Here is a 12,115-nt window from a genome sequence, read left to right as displayed (position 1 = left end):
GCATGAGGTTTCCTCCAAATAGCTCATTGGAGCAGATTCTTATTTCTGTTTGGCAGTAATTTAGCTTAGCTTGGTTGTGGATTAGGATTTGTGTCTGGTGCTTATTCTCTAAGAAATTAAAAGACAGTTAAAACCAAGAGTTAATTCATACAGCAACCTGCTTTTTCCCAATCAAACCTATTACTTTCCAGTAGATTTCACTTTCTAATATTTCTGAATTCAAATTGTCCTAATACAAATATTTAAATTTAACAACCAAGAACATTCCAAGAAACAGTGCCCTTTCTTTTCAAGAAAGCGTAGTGTAAATTGAGAATGACTGCAAAGAAAGGAGAGCTTTTTTTGTTGTTTGGTTCCAATTTTGCCACCCGTGGCTTCCTGATGTGCTTTTCTTCATTCCAAGTTTCTGTATTTGGTGAACAGATTGTAGAGCACTCTCAGTGTTGACTTCAAGTCACAGTTGACAATGTCTAAAAAGAAGGAAAAGTGGGGGAGGGAAAGAAAGGTGAGCTTTTCAAATAACCTGAAATCACAGTGAGCAAATTAAAAGGCCCACATTGGGAAGAAACATAATCACACATTTGTATTTATATGCCAAAACTGCAGTTCTTCTATATAGTAAGACTACTGAAAGCTATTTGATTTTAATAGAGTTTTAGCAGCCAACCTACAGGATTATAATAAAAGCTGGCTATAAGTGACAAGTGCATTCCTTTGGAACAGGCCTGTGCAGCTTTGGACCCATGAAACCAAATGCAACCCACCAACTACCTAATTATGGCTCACTAAGTGGGCGATAGACCTTCTGGTTTTGCTACTCATGTGGGATTACAAGCATATGGGGTGATCAGGCACTTGGCAGGCTACAAGTGGTTCAAAAGACGTGTTAGGCTCAGTTGGTCAAGTTGTTCTGTAGCTCTGATTTTGTTAGTACAGCTGAAGCTGAAAACCTAGAAACCCGAACATTTCTCGGGCTTCTGCGTGGCCTAGGAGGACTTTTTGACTAAGATGAGACAACTCATCTAGCTGGACTGCCACCATCCACTGACCAAAACCAGACGTTTAGACTTAACATGTCTTCCATAAGCCATGCCACGCATTTTCTTGCTGCTACAGCAAAAAAGTCATTGTCAGGGCCCTCCAAAGCATTTGCCAGCTCTCTCATTGAGCTTCCAGTGTGTGGTTTTGGCCAGACATGACTCTCTGCAATGGTCACCAGACTGCAATGGTCACCAGACTTCTTACTAAGAATTCCTCAGAGCTGTGCATTGGAGAGCAGGCTGCCACCAAAGGCTGCTCTGAAAAATCTTCAAACCGAAGTAAGTATGGAGTTAGTTGTTCCTGGCAGTGGGTTTGGAGAACTGTGGGAGAGGCCTAATTCCAACCTGCCATTCTTGGTTTGCCCACTGTGGCTGGGATGTGTGCTGAATGTGAGCCAGTCCTGCAACTTGTCTCAAGCCTTATCTTATCTCAGTGAATATCCATTTGGTTCTGAATGTCAATACTGAACACAGGATTTCTAAATGGACTAGCAAGTCCTTTTATGCTCTTCGGGATACCATAACGATTTACTTTTCAAGAATGATAGAATCTAAACTTGCAGCCCTGACTCTGCAAATTGGACAACTATCTTCAGGGAAGTTTTTTGGCAAACCATACAGAGATAGTTTACATTCCTCCAGGAATGTAATGCCTCATTGTGCCAGTTTCACCTACAGCTCTGGAATTTCTTATTGATCTCCCAAGCAAGGATTAACTAGATCTGCCCAAGTTTGCCCAAGATCTGCCCAAGTTTAAGTTTCTGAGATAGACTAAATTCAATTGGATTTGCTGCTCAAAAACAAGGTAGCATTAAATTCAAGAAGAGGTATTTTAAACATTTGAACAAGAATTCAATAATGAGTCTAATTACTGTACTCAAGATTGAACGTTTATCAGAAACCAAACAAAAGAAAAAAATTAAGCTTTGGATATTTTGAGTGGGATAGCAATAGCATTTAGGCTTATATACCGTCCTATAATGCTTTATAGCACTCTCTTGGCAGTTTACAATGCAGGAATATTATTTGCATATTGCCCCCCACAATCTGGGTCCTCATTTTAGCAGCCTCAGATGGATAGAAGGCTGAGTCAACCTTGAGCCCTGTCAGGATTGAACTCTAGGCTGTGGACAGTTAGCCTGCAATATTGCACTTTAACCACTGCGCTGCCACCACCATGGATAACACCTGGATTTAGTTTATTTTTGGTTTTAGCCTCATACCCTCATGATGAGTAAGTAGGCTGACCACTTCCCAAATTCCCAGAAATGGTCCAGGGCTAACTGTGTATTCTGGAACTCTCAGTCCAATTTCATCAGAGCACTTTCTGGGCAAGCATGAAAACCAAATGCTATTTTAAAGACCACCATTATATTTTTTCTCTCTTTGGGCTCCATGCACACTACAACATATTCATTCTATGCATCAGGCTGGTACTAGGGAAAGATTCTAATTTATTGTGTGTTGTCTTTGGCAAATACATTCTATATTAAGATATTAAGAAGAACTGAATATGAGATTGGATCTGCTGCCTTAATTGCTTTCGAGACCGCTTATGTGTTTAGAACACAGATTAATACAACATTTGATTTATTCTGTCAGTTGCAAGTGCACAGAAGGCATTTTAAAATAGTTTGTTAAATGACCATTATAGCTTCAGATTATTTAAATATTGGTTATTTCAAAACCTTGACAATCAGATCCCAAGGGCAGCTTGTGGAAACTTCAATCCCCCCCCCCACTTTTTGTAATGCCTGTCAGGCTTTCTGCATTATCAGATTATCTTTTTCTTTTAATCCTCGTTTTCTTAAAGAGAAGTGGTAGGATGAAATGCTCCAAAGCAAAAATGCAACCCTTCAGCATTCCTCTTCCCCTCCCCTCCCTGAATACTTCTATTCTCCATAAAAATGAGGATGAATGTGTGAAGAACAGTGCAATGTCTATCATTGAGAATTGGTGCCCATGAAGGGGGGTTGGTGTAATGGACTACAATGAAGCAGCAGTTTCCCAGGAAGTGGGGAACACATTCCAGAAAGGGGGGTGAGACAAGAGGTGGCACAGCCTGGAATTGGTTGGAGACAGAGGAAGAGTTGAGATAGCCACTCCCTAGGATCTTCCGGGATCTGTTAGTTAGGGCGAGAGTAGAATCTGGCAAGAGTCTGTCTATTGTGTTGTAGGCTACTAAATAACTAAATTCTGGCTGAATCGCTCCTCATCATTCTTGGGCTTAGCCTGACATAAAAAGGATACATGTAAGCCAAACTAAAAAGAGCCTTGATAGTACAGTGGTCTAAGCACCCTGTTATTAACACAGCTGCCTGCAATTTCTGCTGGTTCGAATCTCTCCAAGGCTCAAGGTTGACTCAGCCTTCCATCCTTTCTAAGGTAGGTGAAATGAGGACCCAGTTTGTGGGGGCAATAAGCTGACTTTGTATAAAATATACAAAAGTATGAAGGCTATTGCTTAACGCATTGTAAGCCGCCCTGAGTCTCCGGAGAAGGGCGGCATATAAATCAAATTAAAAAAAAAAAAAAAAACTAGGAGCACAGAGTGGCATTTCATAGTTTGGACACACACACACATCCACACAACTAGCTTTTTAACTGGTTATGCCAACAATTTCAACTTGTGAAGGGCAACTCTCCCGCTGCAAACATTTTATAAGAATGGCCAACACACTCTTAAATGTCCTACTGGGCCAAAAAGGCCAAGGGCTCTGCTTTTGTCAATCATTCTTGGTAGAAAGGACAACATTACAGCTTTGAGGAAAGATATTGCTAGATATTGAGTGGCAGTAAAAATAAATGATTTTTACACGGTTTACAAAAAACTTATGCTGAACTTGCCTCTTTATTTATAAGAATTTGCCTCTTTAAAGCTGCTTGAATGCTGGGTGAGGAACATTTTATTTCATTGGTGACAAAGGTGCCCGTTCTGTTCTAGACAAAAGATCTGATATCCAATTTCTTATTCTGTTGCTGTTCCTAACTATTTTTTCATTCAGAAAAACAAGGGAAGAATTTAAAAGCTATTTTATATGCACTCCGCAATTATTAAAATGCTTTTCAATACACGGGTGCTTGCTGGAAAATTTAAGCATAGGCATTGTGCCCAGATGTAACAACATATAAAACAGATGTGTTTTTCCATTCATATTGAACAGGAAATTTCATATTAAGCATGTTAATAATTGTACATGAATGCTGAAATGTCTGTATGGTTTGATTTATACCAGAGGGGGAAAAAATCAACCATTTCTCTAAGCAATAAGTACCTGAAAAACTGAAATGCTGTAGTAACATTAATGGGCCATAAGGGATAGGGAATCGTAATGTTTCTCCATTTTCAGCCTAACTCCACAATTCCCACTCCATCTTCACTCAGTTGGACTGATGCCACAAGGCAAACTTGAATCCATAAGTAGATAGATAACACAAAGTAGCTCCTGCTAATCTTAACTTGCAGCGTTTCTATTAGTTGTTGTTTTTAGGGCATTTTTAAAAATCCAATCCCCCCCTCCCCCCAACACCTTTTAAAGGAAAAAGTGATTTAGGGTGAAAGAGTATTAAAATAGCAAATCCTAGAGGACAGGTAATTGTATTTGCCAGAGAAAATGGAGTGAATTGTCGTAAGTTATACCTAAGACAAAATACTAGAGCAAATAGATTAATATAAGTGATACACATTTTGTCCCACTTCTACAAAGTGCCATGTCCAGATGGGTAATAGTATATTCAGGGTATGCCCTATTCTATGCTGACAAATTGTAACATTTCCATGGCTATCAACAAAGTCACTGAATCCTAATCTGAGTCCCACAATCCCGAATGGTGATTTCAGTCATATTAGAGAGCTGCACAAGGATGAACAGAACAGCCCCTCCCCCAAAACCCCCCACGATTTCAGGAATTACCCTTGCCACCTATGTGTTTGGCATTAAATTCATCAATGGAGCTCTTGACAGATTCCGGAAAATAATTATTTCAATCACCTATATTCTGAATGTATAGGTCGTCCTCAATACTATAACAGAGTCTGCTCAATAATCAAGTGATGATGGCTGTAAAGCAGGTTGGTCATGTGACCAACCCAATTTTAATGACCTATGTTGTGCAGTCACTAAGCAAATAACAATAGCACTTAGACTTATACACTGCTTTACAGTGCTTTACAGCCTTCTTTAAGAAGTTTACAGAGTCAGCATATTGCCTCCAACGATCTGGGTCCTCATTTTACCCACCTCGGAAGGATGGAAGGCTGAGTCAACCTTGAGCTGTTGAGACTCGAACTACCAAACTGCTGGCAGCCGGCAGTCAGCAGAATTAGCTGCAGTACTGCATTCTAACCACTGTGCCACATGCTGCAGTTGTTAAGCAAATGCCACAATTGTTAAGTGAATCGACACTTTGGTGCCAATTTTACTAAAAAAACAACTGCTTCTTTTGACAAAACAATCATAAAACATGGTCACGTAATCGCAGCACCCTGTAAGTGGCCATCAATGGGGCCTGGTTGCCCAGCACCTGAAGTGCAGTCATTGGACCATCAGAACATGGAATATGGATTAGACTCCAGGTAGGTCTGTTGGAACTTTGAATGGTCGCTAAGCAATCAATTGTAAATTGAGAACTACCTGTATCTGTTACCTGTGGGAAATCTTATGATTATGGTAGGATTATGATAAATAAATGTCCTTTTGGAAGTCTTATAAAATCTGTATTTACAGAAAGAAGATCATTGATACTATTTCTGGAAATCATCAAAGCTATTCTAAAGATAAGATTTGGAAATTATCAAATTTCCTCTGGGCTGAAAAAAAAAAGAAACTTTTAAGATTTATATCTACTTAAGATATTAGAATTTCATTTGTTTGTGTTTCTAAGAACATAACAAATAGCAGTGGAAAATTAATTAATCCTCATAATTAGGAGACTATCAAATGAAAATAGCCATTTATTTCCTATGAAACTTTCCGTAAAATTTTAGGCGGCTTCATCAATGAAATGCATCCTCAAGACATTCAACAAATACCTTCTGGCCTTGGTTTTGGTTTTTCCAGCCCTCCATCTTGCATTAACTCAAATGCAAATGAGACATTGAGTACCTGATGGGTTAATTAAGAGAAAGCAATTACTCATAATTCTAGACTTGTTTACTGATACTACATAGCACAATGAAGCAGAATAATACTATAAAAACAGAAGAGTGACATTCATTTAATCTTTATTTAAATCAAGTGTTATTGAGGTTTTTTTGTGCAGTGCTATGAACTCTTTTAGGATGATGACCAGTATAAACATAAATAGCCAAATTAATTCTTCTTTAAATGCATAAAAGTTTACCTTTTGTTCAAAACTGTCAGGAGTTAGAAAAAAGCTGTGAAGAGGCACAAAATAACCTTCAAGAAGACCCATCAGCAGCACCAGGTATACACCATCTGCAAACTTTTAAAAGTAACACTTTTTTAGATCTAATCTTGTAAAGATCACTCTTTGACATGATAAAAAAGTAATTTCTTGTTTTTAAAGTTTTGTAAGTATAAACAGTGATGCAACACAGACGTTCATGTCATTAAGAATGGTAGGACTCAGGTACTTATAAGTGGTTCAGAGGGGCTGAAGTACCTGACCAAGGGAAGCTCAATCATATTATAAATATCTGATATGACTTCAAGCAAACCAAGTTTCTGTTGTCCACGTTACATAAAAAGTATTAACATATGTGGCATCCTAGCAAAAGATTTAAAAAATAGCTTCCTTTGAGTTGAATTTGATTTCAAATGACTTCTGCAGACACATCCATACAATTCTCTTGGCTTGGTATGAAAATGGCTTGTCATCACCTTTTTTTCTGGTTTTGTTTTATTTTTATTTTGCAAATTTAGCCACTAGCCCTGGATTTCCAAGGAGACCTCCTATAAAATAGTAAGCAGGAATACTCCTGTTTTCTAGATCAGCCTAGGTCCATTACGAAATGCTACCATTTGCTCAAACAGCAATTCTACCTGAAAGCATTTTTAATACACAAGACAAATCACTGCAGGTTTGCTGGCATGCCTTAGATTGTTTTTATTCTGCTTTTATTATTTTTCTAAATAACTCAAGGCAGTGAACATATTTAATGTTCCTTCCTCCTCATACTTTCCTGACAGAATTCAGAATTTTCCTGAATTCACTATAACTGAATTCACTGCCATTCAAAAGTCAAGGAATTTTTTTAAAAATACAGTACATGTATTGTTTTTTTCTATATTTAATGAAAGAGAAGAGACAAGGCTCTTTGCTTTAATTTAAAAGGAGCAGAAATAGGAAAAAACTACAACCCTATTGTTGTATTTTAGCATACAATTTGGACCACATAATAAACCAGAGTTCAGGGTAATGCTCAAACTATGTGTTATATTACCATAGTCATTTTCATCTTAGCACCATTGCTTACCATCATCAGTTTAACCTCCTTTAGTCAGATCCTAATTATTTCATTCCTCTGCCACAAATCCTCTTTCATTTTAAATCCCCATTATTGAAACACTGCCTTTCAGATGTTATTGACCCTTAGCCTCTGGCAAAGCAATCCATCTCTCCATTCGGCTAATGCCACTTTCAATAGCATATTTTGGGGGACTTCCAGTAGATTTTGAGTCAGAAAATGACAATTGGGTAAACAATGTGACATGTCAACCACCAAAACAAAGGAACGTTATTCTTTTCCCATTTGAATATCACAAGATTGTAATTTTCCTCAGTATCTTATTTTTTTTCTCCTCTTCCTAAATGCATACAAATTTCTTTATATGTCACAGAAAAAGGAATACAATTCCTGCCAAAACTTCCTTCCTATCACCAGCTTTCACGCAGATGGTTTCATGGGAAAAACTTGGGGTGGGGGGGGAACGACACACCAATGAAGACAATGAAAAACTGTGCCAAATATAATATGGCTGCTGGACTTTTCACTGGGGTATTCAAGAAGAGGGGCTAGTTTTAGATTTCTAAATTGGATTAAAGGCATCATTGTTTTACTGCTTTTATTTTAAAGCAGGGCATTAAAAAAAACCCTACAATACACAGTAGCTCTATGATAGTCTCAACTTCGGCAGCATAGATTCATGCTCTGGTTAAAAATGGCATTTTCTTCTCCATGGAAATTTTCAAAACTTTAACTCCAATTTTTTTTTTTTTTTTTTTAAATGGAGAAATCAAGTGTAGATATGGTGGATTTTCTAGCAAATGCAAACAAAACAAGATTTTTGTGATTCTATGAATTTTCTTTTGATAGTGAAGAAAAAGAAGGTGTTCTGTATTATGGAATATTAATACAAATGCACATTATGACATATTTTCTCCTGGTATATTCACAGAACCTGGCAGATCAAACAGCCCAGTCCATTATTGTTACATAAAACCAAAAGGTTCTAGTTTAGCCATTCCATACTTGGTCAGATGGATTCTGTCATCTAGCCAGCAAACATATTCAAAGTTTCCTGACTTTTTCATATGGATGGCTTAGCTTTCATTTCTTACCACAAATATTTTAGTCATTCTATTATGTATCATGTTATAGCTTTGTTGTTAACCAACAAGAGCCCAATTTGATTGTATCCTTCTACAAATTTAATAAATGAAAAAGTATCTATCAATAGCCATGGTTTCAGCTAGTAAACATGATTTTTGTTTTGTACCCATGATATAATTGTAAAAAAATGAAGGAAGGACAAGAAAATAAAAGATAATGCTCCAATATATTTTCACCTCCATTGATTACATGGTACAAATTGGAATAATGTTAAGAAACTCTTCTACTTTTCTAAATACACCTATATAATCCTACCTGGGTTTCTAGTTCCGTAACTTCCAGATTCAGCTTATTGAGGTGCTTATTCACAAAAGTAATGAGAGTCTAGAAATTAAGAACATAAGCTTTAAAGTTTTTAAAAACAGAGTCCTGTAAAACATGCACTCTGAGCTTTAAAATAATTTAGCATTTAGTAAATCCGCTTGTTTGTTGGCTTTTGAGAAAGAGGAAAATGCTATGGAACTCCATCCCAACTACTGAATAAAGAATGACTACATATTGCTGGGAAATATTTATCACTTTAATATAGGTTTATATCTCAGGTTTTTGCGGGTGTTTGTATGTAGGTCTTTGGTTATTCGGGTCTTCTCCCACTTTTTTTTTTTTTTTAATTTTGATTTATACTTCCAATTTTACGTGGGAGAAGACCCGAATAACCAAAGACCTACATATATACATACATACATACATATACATATACATATACATATATATATGTAGAAGAAACGATAGACATCACGATCTCCAGAACGTTTAGAAGTTTAAAAAATTATATATATATATATATATATATTATATAAAGGTATTGTTGCAACAGGATAATACTTCAACAGAATAACTGAGGAAAGAAAATAACATTTGAGCCACAAATAAGCTGTTGTAAAGTGGAATGCCACTGTTTTCTCTTCAAGGAAGCTGTGCTGATCTAGATCAACTGGAGATCATATAATACAAATGTGTGAAATGGCAATTTCGGTATTTCACTCCTTTTCTATACCACCTTTCACTAGAAATAATGTACAGAAAAGCATTTGCATTTATATTATGAAATACTTATTTTATGTAGTGGGGAAAACTGGTAAGACTTCTAAGATTTCAATAAGGTGCTCTTTCATATGGCGATTTTCTTTTACACTACCTCCAGTGCATATTCAGAAGGATCAATAGGAAGCCAGAAAGTCAAGAGAGAATTGAAGTACTTATACAGAGGGAGATATGATGGGAGGCAAGAGGCAAGTGGTTTCCAGGGAAACATTGGAAAACTGGTGCCAAATATTTCCTCAGCCCAAATCCTAGGTACCAGAATGCCGAAGGCCTTGATCTGAAACTGACATTGCTGAATGGCACATCCATGTGTAGTATAATCAGGTCCTCTACATATGAAGGACAAAGTACACCTGGAATGTGTTGCTGAAATCTAGTTGGGCACAGATGTGGGGGGGAGTCCCCTTGTCTAAGATGTACCTGGCTATATTTTGGCTATTCCACCAGTCCAAAGTCTAAAGCTTTAGGAGTAAGAATGGGAATGATCCTCCAAAATACAATAGTGACTAGATTCTGTGCTGCACTGATAACTGGAGGAGAGAGTGCATGTCTATGTAACTTAGCATCAGAGATAACTTGTAGTGCCTATTCTACTGCCTAGCACCCTCCCTGCTTAAGCTGTTTGACATTATGGCTGACTCATGGCTGATTTGCCTTGATTTTTGGGGCTCTGGGATTTTAATATCCTTGACTTGAAGGTAGGTTTGGGATTACATAATTTCTATAAAGTATGGGATTTTGTTTGCAAATCACACATACTATAGAGGCCCACTGGGTTAGCCTTTATTTAGAGAAGTAGGAATGTGATCTGAAAATCAAAGACATTACTCCCAGTTCTTTGCCACAGTCGACTCATTTCCTGGCTGATGATGCCAGTTGGCACCATGGATTAAGATGGTCAGATACAGACACAGTATGGATACTACTGGAGCAATAGCAATTGCTGGGAATTTTCTCAAAAGTTTGGATAGCAGTTCAGCTATGCACTTAGTCAATTAACTTCTACAAAACGCAGAGATTATTTCAACTGCTGTAATTTGAAAGAGTATCCTTTAGATCTAGAGGAGCTGTTTGGTTAATCATGGAACTTCATTGTCTAATGATCCTTCAGCTCTATATGGTAGCAGTAAGGTTGGAAAAAGTGTTAGTACTTTCCACACTTAAGGTTGGAAAAAGTGTTAGTACTTCCCACCCTGGTGATTGCTATCTAGCAGTCTTATTAGATAGTAGTTACCCATTTCCTTTTGCAAGGTGTTTGGTCAGAAAAGCTTCCCTATACTTTTTTTGCAAGGTATTTTGTAACCCAAATAATTTTGAATTAGATGCCACATGAACAGAATCCAGTGAGATGACAGTGGCAGTATCTTGTGAACATATCTTGGATTTACTCAAAATATAAATATTAAAGAAGTGGACAATGTTCTTGGTTACAGGTCACCTTTGGAACTGATGCCTGCCTCACCTAGCTAGTGTAAATTGGGGGTTGGGTTCAAGGTATTGTGAAGGTTTTTTTGAAGAGGGGGTGATGCCATGCACCTTGATATACATATATGGTGGTGTATTGTTCCTCAAGAGACGATCCCTCTTGGCCTCAAGTTGAGGAACTTGAAATGTACATACTTCGCTCTGTACCTAGATGACACACTGCAATTAAAAGCATACAACAAAAACTAACATGTGGAATGTCTTGGCAACATCAAAGTTTAGTTCTAATTACATTCACTGAGTTTCTAAGACAGTTAAATTGCACTTTTGTTTGTTGTGTTTCTAAGACAGTTAAAAACATTTTTGACTCACCTTTTTAACAACATTGAGTTTGTCTGGAGCATGGTCAAACAGTGTGTCAAATGCATCTCGTTCTGCAATACAGTTGATGAGAACAACCTGCTAAATGCTACATTACTGAAGCATAGGAATTTCAAAACCAGAAGGTCATCGACAGTCATCTACATTTAATAAGAAATATTTGGTCTAGCCAAATAATCCTTGGCCATTATTTACCAAATGTACATTCACGTCAATCTATTTTGAATGTTCTCTAGCCATGCAGATTAGAAAGTATAACGAAGTATTAATTTAAGAAATGTAATTATTTTCTAATTATTAAGAAAGTATTCTTCTTTGGAAGAAATGTACATTTACAGATCAATTAAGAAAATTCAGAATGTGAACTTAGTTGACTTTTTTTTTTTTTTTTTAATTTGATTTATATGCCGCCCTTCTCCGAAGACTCAGGGCGGCTTACAATGTGCTCAGCAATAGCCTTTGAATTATATAATATTATTAGTTGGAGAATATTTACAAACATCTAGAAAATGTCGACAATCAATGTGTACTTACCATGCCGTCCTGACATTGCCCTATAGAAAAGAAATAATGCAATTATTTGTATGAGTTCTCTTGAGTCATTTAATACATTTTGTTCAATGCAGAAATAGGCAAAGCAAATTAAACA

General features: G+C 37.0%; 1 protein-coding gene across 1 annotated transcript in view; it reads right to left on the bottom strand.

Moving 5' to 3' along the window:
* Positions 1-235: 235 nt before the first annotated feature.
* Positions 236-12,115, bottom strand: part of PARVA (parvin alpha) — a 66,469-nt gene continuing 54,589 nt past the window's right edge. The window contains exons 8-13 of the mRNA XM_070957485.1: positions 12,001-12,020; positions 11,458-11,519; positions 8,872-8,940; positions 6,384-6,485; positions 6,073-6,145; positions 236-470 (exon numbers count right to left, since the gene is read on the bottom strand). Of these exons, the coding sequence (XP_070813586.1) occupies positions 394-470; positions 6,073-6,145; positions 6,384-6,485; positions 8,872-8,940; positions 11,458-11,519; positions 12,001-12,020 (403 nt within the window). The 3' untranslated portion in view covers positions 236-393. The remainder of the gene's footprint in view (positions 471-6,072; positions 6,146-6,383; positions 6,486-8,871; positions 8,941-11,457; positions 11,520-12,000; positions 12,021-12,115) is intronic.

This window comes from Pituophis catenifer, unplaced genomic scaffold (genome assembly GCF_029215685.1).
Source record: "Pituophis catenifer annectens isolate HBS135680 unplaced genomic scaffold, rPitCat1.0.hap2 SCAF_1, whole genome shotgun sequence".
Taxonomy (NCBI): domain Eukaryota; kingdom Metazoa; phylum Chordata; class Lepidosauria; order Squamata; family Colubridae; genus Pituophis; species Pituophis catenifer.
The sequence above is the reverse complement of the archived record's forward strand: the minus strand, read 5'-3'. Positions and strand labels throughout refer to the sequence as shown.